A 16669-nucleotide genomic window follows, 5' to 3' on the forward strand; every position below is an offset into this window, starting at 1 on the left:
TGTAGAATCTGAAATACTTCAATGAACTTTTCTTACTTTTCATACCAATGTGTTAAAATCAACTAATCTTTTTGCACTTTGAATGGGTCTATTTCTCATGTGTGATTTTGTAGCTCATGCATTGGTCATTTGGAAAGTGTTGCTTCACTGAGTTGAAAAGATTTTCCAAATGTTGACACATTTTCATATTACAATATCAACAAATCACATTCATTATTACACCAGTGATATCACACCAGTCTTATCAGAAAAGGCTTTAAATATTGGGAAGCTGTCAGACTCACAGTGGCAGATACAAATTTTCCAAAATTCTAATTTTTACTTGATAGCTCAAATTTCACTGTTGGCAACAAATTCTGTCAGTTGTTTTCCTTGAAGTGGCAAGCTCACTTTGTTCATTTTTGACAAAATGTCTGCCAAATACTCAAGTCTGAGTAACCACAGTTTGTCAGTCATTCTTCCTCTTTTTAAAATAGACTTTATTTTTATAGCCGTTTTAGGTTCACAGCAAAACTGAGCAGAAGGTAGAGATTTCACATATACTTCCTACTGTTTTTTTATTCTGCCTTTTTTTATTGTAATAAAATATAGTCATATAGTCCATTTCTTTAACACTTCCCTTCATGGCTTTATATGAATGTCAAAACATCAAATTGTAGACTTTAAATATATGCAGTTTATTGTACATCAATTATAGCTAATAAATCTGTTTTTTTTTAAAAAAGCTAGGCTTTCTCCCCACCACCCCAAGTACACTCAAATCTGTTAAATTATGGATTTATATAATTCTTCACATGAAATGTGGGGCAAGATTCCTGTAGGATGGCCTTACAAAAATGTTAGAATAAAGACAGCTTATTGATTTCTCACTTTACACAAGTTGTAAACAAAAGAACTTCAGTGCAACACTGATAATAATATACATATGTTTCTTAAAGAACTGTAAATCAAACATTAATGGCAACATAAAATTAGAAATAAATCACTATCAAGTAAATGGAATATAGTTTGTCCTTAAAAGGCAATGATGACCTTTCACCTTGCAGCTTTTTAAAATGCAAGCTAAAACAGATGCTTATCTCTGTAAAGTCTAAAAATACATTAAGTTTCCACAAATATCAAATTTTACTAACAGTGTAACGGTAACATATACATAATGCAGATCTTATAAAAATTGATTTGATTTTGTAAGACATAAGTGAATTTAGAGCTGCTACTCAGTCAAAAACATCAAATTAATAGTATCTGGAAAATTACAGGCAATGGTATAATTGAAGGTCTGGGTAATCACTTTGCTTATGAAAGTGATGGTTAAGTATTTCTTATGATATTATCAATATGTAGTTGGGTGTCAATGCAGTGTCTAAATATAAAACTAAATTAAGATAAATTATATACAAATATATAACTAAATAAAATGTGGTCTAAAATGAGTTTACATATGAACAAAATTATTGATAACTCTAGCAGAAAATGTGTGAAAGTAGAAAACTCAATATATTCTTTTGTTTCTGGCTTTAGAGAGACTGACTGGTATGAAACTTTGTCACTTACTTTCCGATTGTATTGGGTAGCATTGTAAGTTGATTGTCATCTACTTTTAGAGTAGTTAGTTTTTTCAACAAACCTAAAACAGAGAAGAAGATATATTAATATATAAGAATAGATTTCTGACAAAAAATACAATATAAAAGGAATCGCTTTTTATGAGTTGTAATCCTAATCAAACTACTGCCCCTGCCCACCAGTGGAGCCAGAGGAGGGCTGACAGTCTCAACATCACTTGATTGGGTGATGAGTGTTTGTCATGCTAATTGGCTGCACTCTGCTTTATCAACCTACAAACTGGTATTCGTGTGTCTAGTTTTAACCTTCCAGTTACAAAAATTTTACTTACATCAATGAGAGTTCAAGTACATTGGTGGAGACAATAAACAAAACATAGGGCTCCACAGAAACCTGAGCTGGCAGTACTACTACCACATTTCCCTTTTCTATTATGCAGCAAATGGACCAGATGAAACTTTTCAAGCCAGCTGTGTTTGGTATTTTACTAACTCATAAGCACTAATAACTAACATTCCTGTTGTGATACAAATTGAAAACAAATCTGAATTAAGCCTAATAATCAACAAATGGGTACTGAAGTAATGCAGTGTAGTGGTTATAATTATCGACTTGGAAAATTACAATGTATGACTTCATACTCTTTCTGTTACCATAAATCCCTGACTTGGATCAGCAGTAAGCACAAAAACTTGTAGCTTTTAATCTATCAAGTAGAACTGGCCAAGAATTGATGTTCCAACTATTTATATTTCACTGTCTAATTTATGCCCTCCATACCTTTACTGCTTGATCTACTCCTACTCCCAGGGTTTTAAAGAGCAAAAACCACAGAGTAATTGAAGAACAGCTTCCTTTACCCGGCCGTAACAGAACCCATTGTATCAATATGGCTTAAATAGCTAAAATCCGAGACAAAGCATTAACAGTGGCTAATTTTTGTTTTACAGTGGAATATAGATATACACTATAGACGACTTGTTTTGCAGAAAACTTGTTCTGATGGATATAGTAGCTTCCATGGTTGAATGCGTTTGGGAAATCAAAATTAAACAAAATCAACCATATTTCTTTAATGAAGTTTTTCTAGGAATTTGTAATATACTAATGTAACAGGGTGACGGTAAAGTTATTGGGCAACTTGTGTGTATGCACAGAGTATCTTGTATAGTGGTGTTTTGCGAACATGCTCTCAGAAGCACTGCTATAGCTCATGTCTACCCACCTCAAGTATTTTGAGCATACCTTAAAGGCAAAAAGTAAGTCACAAGAAGTCTGAAATAAAGCTATTGTTGCACTTTAAGTTTCACTATGCTCAGTTACGTATTCTGCAGAAGCACTCAGAATTTCTGCTCTAGTGGAGAGAAATGTTATCACTACCAGACTGCTGTGAGAAAATACCTACAATATTTGGAGATTAATACATCAGCTTGTGCTGTTAGGAGACATGGCTGAAAACAGTAGCACCTGAGAAAGAAGACAATTCTCACTGGGGTAATTTATCTCTGAAATTTGAATACCCACTGCCATATTCATCTATGCTCAAAGGGTGGCTGAATCACTTTAGCTTCTCTGGTGCATATGTAAGAAACTATAGACCTTGGAAATATAAAAGAACTCCTAAGCTTGTTCATCAATTGTGAAAAGACAACAGGGGACTATGAATTACAGCTAAATGAGTTGTAGTCCTGATCAAACTACTGCCCCTGCCCACCAGTGGAGCCAGAGGAGGGCTGACAGTCTCAACATTGCTTGATTCGGTCACGAGAAATTTTGGGCTGGGTTACAGATGGCTCTGCAAACATGAAACCAGGTTGCAAAGCAGTCTTTAAGAGAATCACAGTTCCTAGGTCTGAAGTAGTGGTGAGAAAATTTCGAGGCAGGATAGGGATTAAGGCCAAAAGATTGATGCAACAGATTTTTTTTTGAAGAATGGAGTAGTGGCTCTGACAATTGACAGAAGCTTCTATAGCTTTAAAGGTTGAAGTGAGTTAGGGCTCCCTTCTTAGTTCCACATCTGTGGACTTAAGGGAACTTCACTCATTTGTGGTGTGGCTACTTTGTCACTCACATATTCCAGCCAAGGGTGTGCCCTTTGGACACATTCTGGAGCTTCGGTAGGAATCTGGTTGTCCTTGGAGTGGAAATAGGCCACCAGCCTCAGCTCTGTTGCTCATGACTTCCTCTTGCAGATAAATACTACATAGCTATATCATATCTGCTTGGACTCTCTTCTACCCTCAGGCACCAAAGGTACTTTATCCTATTTCTTCCTCAATTCCCCACCTCTTTATCCTATATTACCAACTCAGATATACTGAAGAGAAAGAAAAAGGAGGCTTTTTTTGCTATTTTAGCTACTTACATATAAATATATAATAAGCAGCAATGTATTAAACATTAATATCAAAAATAGCTAATATTTACATGGCATTTACCCTAGATAATATAATTTTGAAGGCCAAATGGCTGTGCACTCATCATATCTAAGATTATAATGATTATTATATTATTATAGTACCTAACATTGATTGAACATTTACTATGTGCCAGGTACTGTTCTAAGCAATTTTACATATATTAATTCATTTATTTCTCAAAATAATCCCTTGATGCAGGTACTATTACTTCCCCACTTAAAAGATGATAAAACTGAGGCACAGAGAGTTTAAGTAGCTAGTGTAAAGTCACACATTTAGTAAGGTAGAAAAGCCAGACTTCGAACTCGGGTAGCTTGACTACAAAACCTGTGTCTTTAACCACTAAGTGAATAAGATAAATTATTTTGGAAAGTAAAAAAATTATATTCTCCTTTACTGAGTTTCTCTGCTATCCAAAGAAGCTGATTATTAAAGCTCCATCTTGAAAATGTAAAGAGCCCCCTTCATTTTCCCTGCAACCAGCACAAGGAAAGGGACTCAGCATACAGGGTTCATTGTTGAATATATCACTCTATTCAAATACCCCACAACTGCAGAATTAAAATAGGTGTAAAGGAAGCAAAGATTTTATTTTAGTTGCTATTTCCCTTTATTAATACTGTGACGTTTCTTGTCTTTGATTCTTTTAAATGTTGGTAGTTCAATAGATGATCCATGCTCAAATAAACAAGAAGAGATGCAATTTACCATCCAATCAGAATCAACAAATTACTTTAGGACCTTTGAACAGAGTTCCCAGGTATTTCTCTTGACCAAGAAGGAAATTCTTAGAGGAAAGTCAGCCATTCTATGTGTATAATCAGGTACTCTGGCAACTCTGCAGATGTATAAATGCAATTTTCCCTAAAAGGTCAATAGGGTACAAAGATAGTTCCAGGAGTAAGCTACTAACAAGTTACTTTCTTAATTTGAGAACCACTCAGATTCTAAGTGAAGGTGTTAAATATGTTATACCACCTGCCTGTGCTGGTCTGTTTTATCATCCTAGGATCTAATCTGATATTTTCTACCATCTATACATGCTGCCTTCCCCAGACCAGAAGGCTAATTCCCTAGTCTGCTTTCTTAATGGAAGATATTTTAAACAAATAATCTTTTATTTCACTATGTGACATTTTCATTTCCAGAATTTCTAATTGGTTCTTTTTTATAACCACTTGTTCGTAGTCATAGCTCCTGTTTGTGTTTTATAAGTTATTTTTATTTTTACAAATGTTATTCTTCCTTTTATCTATTTGAGGATCTGCATCCACTTAAAATTTTTTTTTTACATTGCTTGATAATTTTGGTTTCCCTTGGGGTAAATTTTCCTATTGTTTGAGTTTTGGGTTGTTGTAACATTAGTTTTCCTTTAAAATTTTTGTTTTCATGCCCATTTGTGAGGGTGAATATTTTTTCCTTACCTATGCTCACCCCTCCCTGTCTGGCACTCTTATGGTTACCTCCACCTGACCCTCAAGTTTCTGGAGTTCAGAACGAGTCTTATATTAGCAACATGGTACTCTCATTTGATGTGGATATTGCAGATTCAGTCCAAACCAGCTTGTGACGGGCCATAATTTTCAGCAGTGAATCTGTATCTGTTCTCTCCTTCCACCCTAGCTCTACATATTAGTTGCAGGTTTTTTCAAGTCTCTCTTTGCAGAAAAGGGTCCCTTCCCTGCCTCAGTCCCTGTAAGTCTGTATTCTTCTGTTATGCTTAAGGTCTTTTTTTTTTTACTGCAGGAACAATTTATGGCTGCCACTTCTGTTTGTGGTCTGAAGCCCATCAGTCAGGCCTGGGGTCATTGGGTCATTGCTGTGTTCCCATTATGTCTCAAATCCAGGTATATGTTCATTCTTCTTAAGCAGGGTAAAATTATTTTATTTACTAAATAATTAAGGAGCACTTACCATACACCAGGCATAATTCTTTGTATAGAAGAGGCAGTAATGAACAAAAATATGTTCTTCTAATATAGTTTTTCCATTCTCATTGTGTCTTTGAAGAGGTATGGAGTGGTGATTGAGTAGGAGAGTAAGATATGTATTTTGACCATATGGTTATCTTGACCAGATGACCATCTCTATCATCTTGACTAGAGGATGCTCTTTTAAACTATTATATTTCCTTACCTTCTACAACACTAAATAGTATTTTCTAAGCTTATCTGATCATAAGTTTCATCTAGGATATTTAACAAGAATATAGAACAGAGGGCTTATTACGCATTTATTGAATCAGACTTTTCACAGAACGAGCCTGGAAATGTGGAACTGTTTAATAAAGCTCTCAGATAAGTCTTATGGTGGAAGAAGTTGGAGAAACACTGTTATAAAAATATATAATTATATAAATTAAAAAGTCATCAAATCTACAAAGAAAGAAAAGGCAGCCTGTTCTGTTAAAACTAGTATTCGCTATTAGCCTGAAAGAATAGTGAAAATGGAAGCAATAAAATATTGAAGAAAAATTTGCGAAACTGTTTTGTCTTCTAACTTCCCTTCAATCAGGCTACCTAGGTTGTGACTCAATTTTTAGAAGCATTAATAAGTTCCAGACATATGAAACATCTAATTCAGAGTGTTAAAAACTACATTCCAAAGTTAAGTAGTTTGATGATTACTCTCCTAGCTGTTTCCTCTCATAAATAATAATAATAAGATATACATACAAAAGGTTTACTCATATTTAAATTAGATTCTTTCATTATTTTACTCAGATAAAAAGTTATGACAAAAATAGATTGAGTGGTTAATATATACTAACAGACAAAATATCTGGTCTCATGAATCTTAAATATAAAGGTGAGATGTCTTTTTTGAATAATAGAAATATGAAGATATTTCATATTTATTGTTCTTCCTAATTATATTGATGTTACAATAATATTAAAAATAGAATATAGCCACACTGTGGATAGAAGCTACTGTAATTCTATAGTAATAAAAGGAGACATACATGTTTATCAAAGTACTTAAATCTAAGATATATACTCCTTTTAACAACATTTTACAACTTAGGAGATCTAAAATTATTTAAAATATATCAATTTAGTAGGATCATTTTAATAGGAGAGTCTTCTTGAGTTTGACAACTATAGTAACCATTTCATTTTAAGATATTGGTAAAATATTTCATCACCTTGAATAATGATCATGCTAATTTATTAATATCATGCTTAGAGTATATACCCTACATCTGCGAACAAACTATAGAAAACAGTATATTTGACATAAACATCCGTGATGAGATATTACATTCTCACCTATAGAGTCAGGCAACTGTTGCAACATATTGGATGACAGTAAGAGGTCCTCCAGGGCTTCACATCCAGAAATGTCCAAGTCAACCGTTTCTATTCTGTTTTTTGACATATCCAGGTATACCAACATCTTTAACTTCCCTATAGACTTGATGACATTGCATAAACTCAGGGTTAGTTGAGAAACTTTCAGGAAATATGTTAAAGTTGTAAAAACCACAACACTATAATTTTAAAAGCAAATTCAACAATAACAAGTTTTGGCAAGAATGTGGAGAAACCATAACCCTCATACATTTCTAGGAGGAATGTAAAATTATATAGCCACTTTGGAAAACAGTTTGGCCATTCCTCAAAATATTAAACAGAGTTTCCATGTGACCAGAAATCCCTAGGTACATACTCAAGAATGAAATATACATCCACAAAGAAACACAAATGTTCAAAGCAGTGTTATTCACAACAGGCAAAAAGTAGAAACAACCCAATGTCCATCAAATGATGAACAGTTAAACAAAATGTGGTAGATCCATAAGCTGCAGTATTATTTAGCAATAAAAAGCAATGAAGTAGCAATACATGCTACAAAATGGATGAACCTTGAAACATGCAGTGAAAGATGCCAGTCACAAAAGACCACCTATTGTATGATTCCATTTATATGAATTGTCCAGAATAGGCAAATCTATGGAGTCAGAAAGTAGATAAGGATTGCTAGAGGCTGAAAGGTCAAGAGGAAGGGAGTAACTGCTAATGCTTCTTTCAGTGGTGACGGAAATGTTCAAAATTAGATTGTGGTGGTGCCTGTTCAATTATGTGAGTATTTTGAAAACCATTGAACTGTATACTTTAAATGGGTGAATTTTATGATATGTGAATATATCTCCCAACAGAGATAATACGTTAAAAGATAGCAGCAATAATCTCAAAGTTGCTGTAGAATTAAGTAAATTGAAAGAAAGAAAGAAAAAGAAAGAAAGAAAGAAAGAAAAAGGAAGGAAGGAAAAGAAAGGAAAAAAGTTGCCACCTAAACAACATATGCTGACATTCTGATTCTTACAATTTCAAATGCATAAGAAAGGTATTAAATCGTGATTTGGACTTCATCTTACTACACAGAATCAATCTGTTCCTTCAACAGTTCTTTTGAGGATCTACTATGTACCAAGGCTTTTGTTATATACTGGAGAACAATCATGAATAAGTCAGCTATGTGAGGGAAGAGACTTGACATGATATAGATAAAGTCTTTAAGGTGCTTATAGCAGTGAAGGAAACTGTCAAATAAATAACTATAGTACCCTATGATATGTACAATAAAAAAAGCATGTAGAGAATGCCCTAGAAACAAAGGGATGCAAATTGCCTGGAAGGCACTGCTGTCAAGAAAAGGAGAAACTGTACCTGGAAGAGAGAACAGCACAGAGAAGTGTGAGGAAGCGTGGTGTGTTTGAGGGAGAGTGGGAGATTCAACGTCACTGAATACAGTGATGAAATTAAGCATCATAAGAAGCCAGCTGTTAAACGGCCTTTCCTGTCATGTGAGGATTACATGATCTCTATCTTATAGGCAAGGAGAGCTATTCAAAGTTTTTAAGATGGTGAATGACATAATCAGATTTGTGTTTTGAAATAATGACTTCAGGGAAATGTGAAGGGAAGATTCATGACTGGGGTTAGAGTAGATCTGAAAGGATTAGAAGGATTTGGAAGCAGTTTAGCTGAGGAGATGAAAGGGACCTGAGTTAAGGCAGCAGAAGTGAGGATGCAGAGGGGATGGCTCGAGAAAAATTTAGATGTGAAATGATTGGATTAGTAACTGATTACTGAGGACAGGGGAGGAATCAGGTCATACATTGGGCAGGGAGTGAATAGTGATTGTTTAGCTTGGACATGTACTATGGGAATTAGAGCAAGATAAAATCCTTCATTTTCCTTTTCTTTAAGGGCATGATTTGCAAATAAATGTCCCACATATATCTGTGTTCAATGGGTCATCTGCTTGTTGGTCTACCTGTATACAATTTACTATACTGTCTCTACTTATTTGACAGAGTATAAACACAAATATTGCATAAACAAATTTATTACGCAAGCTCACACTTGGCACTGTGCTAAGTACTTTATACATATTACTTGACATAATACTTTATATTCTTGCTGCTCAGAGTGTGTTTTATACAGCAGCAGCATTGGTAAAACCTGGGAGTTTGTCAGAAATGTGGAATCCAGACCCACTCCAGACCTATTGAATCAGAATCTGCACTTGGACACACATTAAATAAAGCTTAGAGGTTAAGAAATGTCACACGCTGGTTTCCCTGAGAATTGGAGACAAAGAGAAATTTATGCGAGAGATTCTTAGGATTAATACCAGGGGAAAGAAAGAGGGAAGGAAGGAAGCAGGATTGGACAGATGAAGGTAGGCTATGATGAAGTTTTGAGGAATTCCTCAGCTGACCCTTCAAATAGTATTGAAGTAGAGGGGAAGGGGCCAGGCCTTCAGAGTCTTATTCGATTGATCATGGGATGCAGGTCTCCTGGAATAGGGGTGTAACCCTGCATGAGAAAGTTCTCTCAGCTGAGGCAATTCCTGAAGAGGGTGGAGAGCTGCAAGCAGCATGCCCAGAAGCTGGGGAGTTCATCTAGGAGGATGATGCATGACAGGATATACTACAAGTAACATTCCAAAGTTGCCCCATTAAATAAGGGGTGGAGCTAAAATTCAAACTCGTTTTTACCGGAATTCAGACTGCAAAGCCTACCGATTACATTAGCGCTTTCTGACTGATGCCTTAATTAACTCAGCTCATATCTCTAGCCCTGCTCCTCCAGTTCCCCATGTGGGCAGAGGACGAACACAGTCTTAGAACAGGTGAATAGTTGCTAGCCTCGGAACTGGGTACTCCGGGTGAGTCAGGCCATGGGGCTGAGTTTCTCCTCATGCCTAGAAATATGTTCCTTGGAAAAATACTGTCACTTTACTTACAGCTCTCCACCCCAAGGAACTATTATGTTACCTTAGCTCATCTCTTCTGATGAGCATAGAAAGAATAATATATGTGATTATGTGTCTATGTGTGTGTGTATTTCTTTTTTTGTTTCATTACGATGAGAAAATTTCTTTTCTCTTTGAAGCTTCCTGAATTGCTATCTCCAGCAAACTCAATAAATATTTTGGTGTGAAGTTTCTAAATATCTTTTTTTGGAAGCAAAATAACAATTTGGTGTTTATTTTTATCTTTCTAAAGCCTTACTTTCAAGCATCTTATAAAAGCAATAGTAGCCTGGAGTGATAAAGGCCTTTGAGGCCCAATGTCTCAGAGTTCTTGAGGATGCTGAATGTTGCTCCAACATCTCTCTGAACATAGAGGGGCCTACAGATGAGTGGTGGGCAACAAATAAAATGTGGAAGCCATCACAAGCAAAAGGAGATATTGGAGTTTGCTGTTTAGTCATATTTTGGTTGATTGATCTTAGAGTGATGGCCACAAGACAGAGCTCTGTAGCAAACTAATGTTTGATCATTATCTATTTGCTTCTCTGATTTATGAAAAACAGTGGAAAAATGAAAGCCCAGGCTTCCAAAAGTATTTAAAAAGTATATTAGCTTAATGTATTTTGGTACATGAACTAAAAATAAAAAGGAACTTGCTTTTTTCCCTGTGTCTTATGACAGCAGTCCCCAACCATTTTGGCACCAAGGATTCGTTTCGTGGAAGACAATTTTTCCACAGACCGGGGCGGGGGAGGGGGGATGGTTTTGGGATGATTCAAGAGCATTACATTTATTGTGCACTTTATTTCTATTATTATTACATTGTAATATATAATGAAATAATTATACAACTCACCATAATGCAGAATCAGTGGGAGCCCTGAGCTTGTTTTCACTTGCCACTCACTGATTGGGTTTTGATATGAGTCTGCAAGCAATCGATTTATTATGATCTCTGTGCAGTCAAACCTCTCTGCTAATGATAATCTGTATTTGCAGCTGCTCCCCAGTGCCAGCATCACTGCCTCAGCTCCACCTCAGATCATCAGGCCTTAGATTCTCATAATGAGCTCACAACCTAGATCTCTTGCATGCACAGTTCACAGTAGGGTTCGTGCGCCTATGAGAATCTAATGTCGCTGCTGATCTGACAGGAGGCGGAGCTCAGGCGGTAATGCCAGTGATGGGGAGTGGCTGTAAATACAGATGAAGCTTCGCTCGCTCACCCACTGCTCACCTCCTGCTGTGTGGCTTGGTTCCTAACAGGCCACGGACCGGGACCGGTCCACGGCCCAGGGGTTGGGGACCTCTGTCTTATAACACTAAATATTTAGGATTAATCATCCTGTGAAACTGACAGACATGGGCTGAAGACTGCATTCAAGATTAGCCTTTCAAAGTCAAGCATTTCTAGGTAATTGCATAACAACTAATTGCCAGCACTGGACATTCAGAAAACCATGCCTGTTTAGGGTAGGGAGGCGTGGGGTATTCCCACAAAGAGCATCACAAAATGTGGAATTCAAGTGTACTAACTAAAGTGAGAAATCCACTTAAACTTGGCAGTATATAATAAAAAATCTACTTTTGAAGCAGAAAAAATTAGGCAGCACTGTTTTACAGAAGATTTAATCACTACTTTTCCATTTAAATAATACACTAACTAAGGGATTAGAGGTCTGAGTTGATTTCCAAGGTTGGATTTTGGGAATGGAGTAACTGTAAAAAGTAAGATGAGCCTAATTCTCATTTATACCTTCTATTGATTCTATAGCAACAGAATTTTGGAGCATCAGAGGAACAAAAGCCTCTGGAGCTGGTATGAATTACAGACCCACCATTTACTGGCTGTGTGACCTTGGCCCAGTTACTTACTCTTTCTGTTTCAGTTTCCTCATCTATAACATGGGGTTGGTAATAAATCTGCTTCACAGGGTTGCCATGAGAATTTGATGAGTCATTTGTAAAATAGCTAGATAGTGCCTAGGCCATGATAAATGCTATGTAAATGTTTTTGAATAAATGAATACACTGAAGAAGCAGGTATACACTTTTCCAACTAGACATACATTCTGTTTCCTCAGTATTTGCATAAGGGATTGATCACTGTCTTACTTGTTGCCCCAGGGTTAGTACATACCTTGAATATGATACAAATCAGTCTCTGCTATGTGTAGTGGAATACAGATTTGTCTCTCATGTTTTATGTGAGCCCCTCAAACAAATATATTCAAGGTCATTGAGTATATTATTTTTGTAACCCTGACATTAACATGGTTTCTAGTTCATAGAGGTATATTTGTGGTTTCAAATGGTTTTTCTTTTCTTTTCTTTTTTTTTTTGCGGTGCGCGGGCCTCTCACTGCTGTGGCCTCTCCCGTTGCGGAGCACAGGCTCCGGACGCGCAGGCTCAGCGGCCATGGCTCACGGGACCAGCCGCTCTGCGGCATGTGGGATCTTCCCGGACCGGGGCATGAACCCGTGTCCCCTGCATCGGCAGGCGGACTCTCAACCACTGCGCCACCAGGGAAGCCCTCAAATGGTTTTTGAATAAAGCAATAAATAGAAAACATGCATGCTTTTCTGTTTTGCATTTGTGATGATAGTAGAAATGTATTCCTTTGGTGAGAGGAGAAAGTATTTTTTCCCTAATCTTTTGTCATATTTTCTTCTTTATGTAGTCCCATGTTTGCTAAAAAGAGAATAAGCTTCCTGTTCTTGTTGCTTTTGCAATCATTTAAAAAAAATTAAATGTTAATTCAAACAAGGAATAAGTTTGACTTTGGGAATATACATCTAAATCTCAGTGGCTGAAGAATTATTACACAACCAGCTGCCCTGGCTTCTTAGCCCAATGCAAGGAGTTTAGAGTTGGCTTTCACCAGAGACCCTTGTGGTTGTTGTTGTTGTTGTTGGTGGTGGTGGTGGTGGTGTGTGTGTGTGTGTGTGTGTGTGTGTGTGTGCATGCTTATATTCAAGTGCCTGTGTTATGAGTGGTAAGAAGCAGTGTTTTATGGAAAGCCATTCTCTCACTGGATGAAAAAGGAATGAATAGTCACACCCAATGAATTGACTGATAAACCTACTTTTCAGGAGGCATTATTGGATGTTCTGTTAGTTGAGAAGAAAAATCGATTCTAGTTTAACTTTCTATTTTTAACAATTTATGCTCCTTGCCTTTTTCGAAAACTCAAATATGTTCTATTGGAAATCACCTGAACCAAGAGAGAGAGATTTATTTTGTGCAAGAGCTCTAACAATATGAGCAGAAACCATTATCTAGTTACCTACAAGAAGGTTGATTTTGTAAAACTAAAACTTGGTATTATATATAGCATTGTTTTTCATTTAACAATATGAATTTTTCAGCTTTTGAAAAACAGTAAATAGGGAAGGAGATGAAAAATATACTCCTAAGAGAACACTAAAAATTTTCATACATTTTGCACACCTATAACACTCATAAAAGTTATATGAAATATTAAAAAAACAAATTAGTGAAAAACACTTGATGATGGAACACTCCTAACAAATGTTTAACTTTGAAATGAAAACACTGGGATTTAAGATGTAAGATTAATCATTATCAGTTACAATTAATATACAACATAGATGCTAGACAACATGGCATAATAAAAACTTACATACCCCAGGTAGCACCTGCAATGCATTATTATCCATCCACAGCTCCCTTAGATTTTGTATTTGATCCAGAACTTCAGGCTAGGAGAGGAGTAGGGAGAAAAGAGAGAGGAGAAGAAAACTAAATTAGTCTTTTCTTGTCACAATACAATATGTAATTTCTTGGATCTGGAACTTTGATTTGGGAATCTAGTGTTAATCCTATAAGAAATTCCAAGTTTAACAGACCTCTTCCAGCAAAACTGGTAATCCCTGAGGTAGCCAACCTAGAATTTATGTGGAAACAATCAGAACAACAATAATAAAAGTTAAAATCTATTACTCTCCCTTAACACCCTACAATTATCCTTTGTAGTATTTATTATACTCTACTCTGTCTTCTTCACTAGAGTATAACTTTTTGAAGGGCAGAGTAATGTTTGGTTTTTAATCACTGTATCCTCATATCCCCATTGTTTGCCATGATACTTGGTAAATAGTAGGTTTTTATCATATGTGTGTATTAACACCATACACACAAACATCTTCCCCGCCTCGCCCAGCTCCCAGGCATTACATTACCATGATGTGATAACAGTATAAACCCACTTTCTTATCTTTTCATTTACTCAACAAATAATTAGTTGTTGAATAGTGAGGATGCCTACTACGTGAAACACACAGTGCAGGATACACAGTTATTCAAACTCAGTTCCTGCCTGGAAGTAGCTGATGATCTAATTGGGGAGACAAATGCATATAAATAACGAAAACACAAGGCGTCATATGGGAGAAAAGAATAATGTAGAGAAGTCCAGAGAAAAAAGAGATAATATAATCAAGGTGTAACCTACAGTGCATAATGAAACACTTTAACTCCCTAACTAGAAGCTGTCTCTAGCTTCTATCTCCTGGGCAGCAGACTATATAGAGAAGATAGAGGTTGCTATTGCTGCCAGCATCATTTCTTGATTTATGATGACCTCTTGCTGTTTTCTTTTCAGAAATCAACCCCTCCCTCACCCTAAGGCCACCTGCTTCCTTTGAAGTTGAATCCTTTTTACCACTTCAGGGAACTGACAAAGGCCTAAGCTAATTAGTGCATCATCTTCACCTGGCCACAGGGTTTGGCTCAAGGATCCATTCAGAGCAGATGAGAAGAAATGGTTCTCTGACTGGGACTTCTGGGGAAAAGACTTGCTCTTGCCTGCTGGATTTGAAACTGGAAGGGTACAGCCCTGGGGGCTTCAGGCATGAGGAAAGGGGGAAAGCCTGTTTGAGTTAAAAGATGGATCCTGATGACATCATATAAGTCTAGAATTAAGCCACACCTGAAGTCAGATTTTTTTGTCTCTTCCAACTGAAAAAATTATCATTGAAAGAAGATACAACCATGGTTTAATAAAATTTGAGACCTAATTAGGAAAACCAGTGTATTTGATAGAATACTTGTGGAAAAGAATGTAATTGTACCAATGTTACTATTAGGCTATTGATAATTGTGGGTCAGTACAATACACTTCAGAGACTTCCAGGACTACTTTGGCAATAGTCTCTGATACCTTTAGCCTGCAATTGCAGTGGAACGTGGTACTATTCCTGGGAGAAGTTTCATTTATAACAAGCATCAAAACTTAAGTTACGACAGGGAAAAAAAGGACTGCATGAGTAAGTGCGGGCGGATACTTTGTGTAGGAAATATTCCACTGTCACTTAGATCATAGGGAACAGGTAGTGAACTACTCCATCTCTGTACTGGAAAACATCGGTCACATGATGCAGTTTTTCTAAGCCCAGGCATCATGCAGACTTTAGGAGAAGAGAAAGAGTTGCATACATGATAAGTTCAACACAACTTTATGTATGTAATAAGATAGAGATTAGTGTATAAACTTGAAACAATGAGCCTTATTCAGGATGGACTAGATTATGCTTTGGTAACAAATTAATCCTGAAACCTCAGTGTCTTAACACAACAGGATTACTTCTTACCCCATGATCTTGTGTTACCTGCAAATCAAGACTTCCAGAAGATCCAAAGCAGAAATGACTATGGAAAACTAGCCACTGCTCTTAAAGATCTCAGGCTGGAAGTGACACTTATCACTTCTGCTTATAGCTCATTGTCCAGAACTGTTTATATGGCCAGGACCTAAGTTTAGGGAAGGCTGGGAAATGTAGGAGGAATTCATGGAATATTTGGTGAACACTACTGCCCCTGCCACACAGTGACACCATATGTGAAAAAGAATGACAAGAAGGAATATATAGTACTTTCATAATTTAGTTATCCCTTCATTCAGTAAGTACTTATTAAACAGCTTCTAAGTTCCAGGCACTGCACTAGAGTCATAATGCATGGTATGGTCTCTGCCTTCAAGAAACCCATGGTCTATTTCTTGAGCAAACATACAAAGAACAAATACATGACATTATGGGAATATAAAGAAGGGGGAACCTATATGCTTTAGTATTGAGGGAAACCAGACATGGATTCATGGAGCTGAGATATGAAGGAGCTGGTCAAAGGAGAGGAGAGGAGAGGAAACACATTTTAGCCAGAAGCAGAGTGGTGAGAAACAGCATGGTGTAGGAATGGTAACAACAGGCAGTTTGCTTTACACGATTGTCAAGTTTAAAAAGGAGTAAGTAGCAGAAAATGAGGCTAACAAAAGAAGGTGCCAGTCTGTGAAGGCCTCATGTTTTGTTAGGGAGATGGGACTTTACCTTATGGTCTAGAAGCATAAAAACTTTCTAAAGGAAAGTGATTTTGGCAGATCAATGTTTTGTGTGTATCAC

At 36.6% G+C, this 16669-nt stretch overlaps 1 protein-coding gene across 1 annotated transcript in view; it reads right to left on the reverse strand.

Annotated features, from left to right (window-relative positions):
* The window catches only part of LRRC7 (leucine rich repeat containing 7), a gene marked incomplete at its 3' end in the record, with an annotated part of 372290 nt that overhangs the window by 108665 nt on the left and 246956 nt on the right, over positions 1–16669 (reverse strand). The window contains exons 8-10 of the mRNA XM_007466671.1: positions 13898–13972; positions 7256–7400; positions 1555–1627 (exon numbers count right to left, since the gene is read on the reverse strand). Coding sequence (XP_007466733.1) covers positions 1555–1627; positions 7256–7400; positions 13898–13972 — 293 coding nt within the window. The remainder of the gene's footprint in view (positions 1–1554; positions 1628–7255; positions 7401–13897; positions 13973–16669) is intronic.

Source organism: Lipotes vexillifer, unplaced genomic scaffold (genome assembly GCF_000442215.2).
Source record: "Lipotes vexillifer unplaced genomic scaffold, Lipotes_vexillifer_v1.1 scaffold797, whole genome shotgun sequence".
In the NCBI taxonomy this organism is placed as follows: domain Eukaryota; kingdom Metazoa; phylum Chordata; class Mammalia; order Artiodactyla; family Lipotidae; genus Lipotes; species Lipotes vexillifer.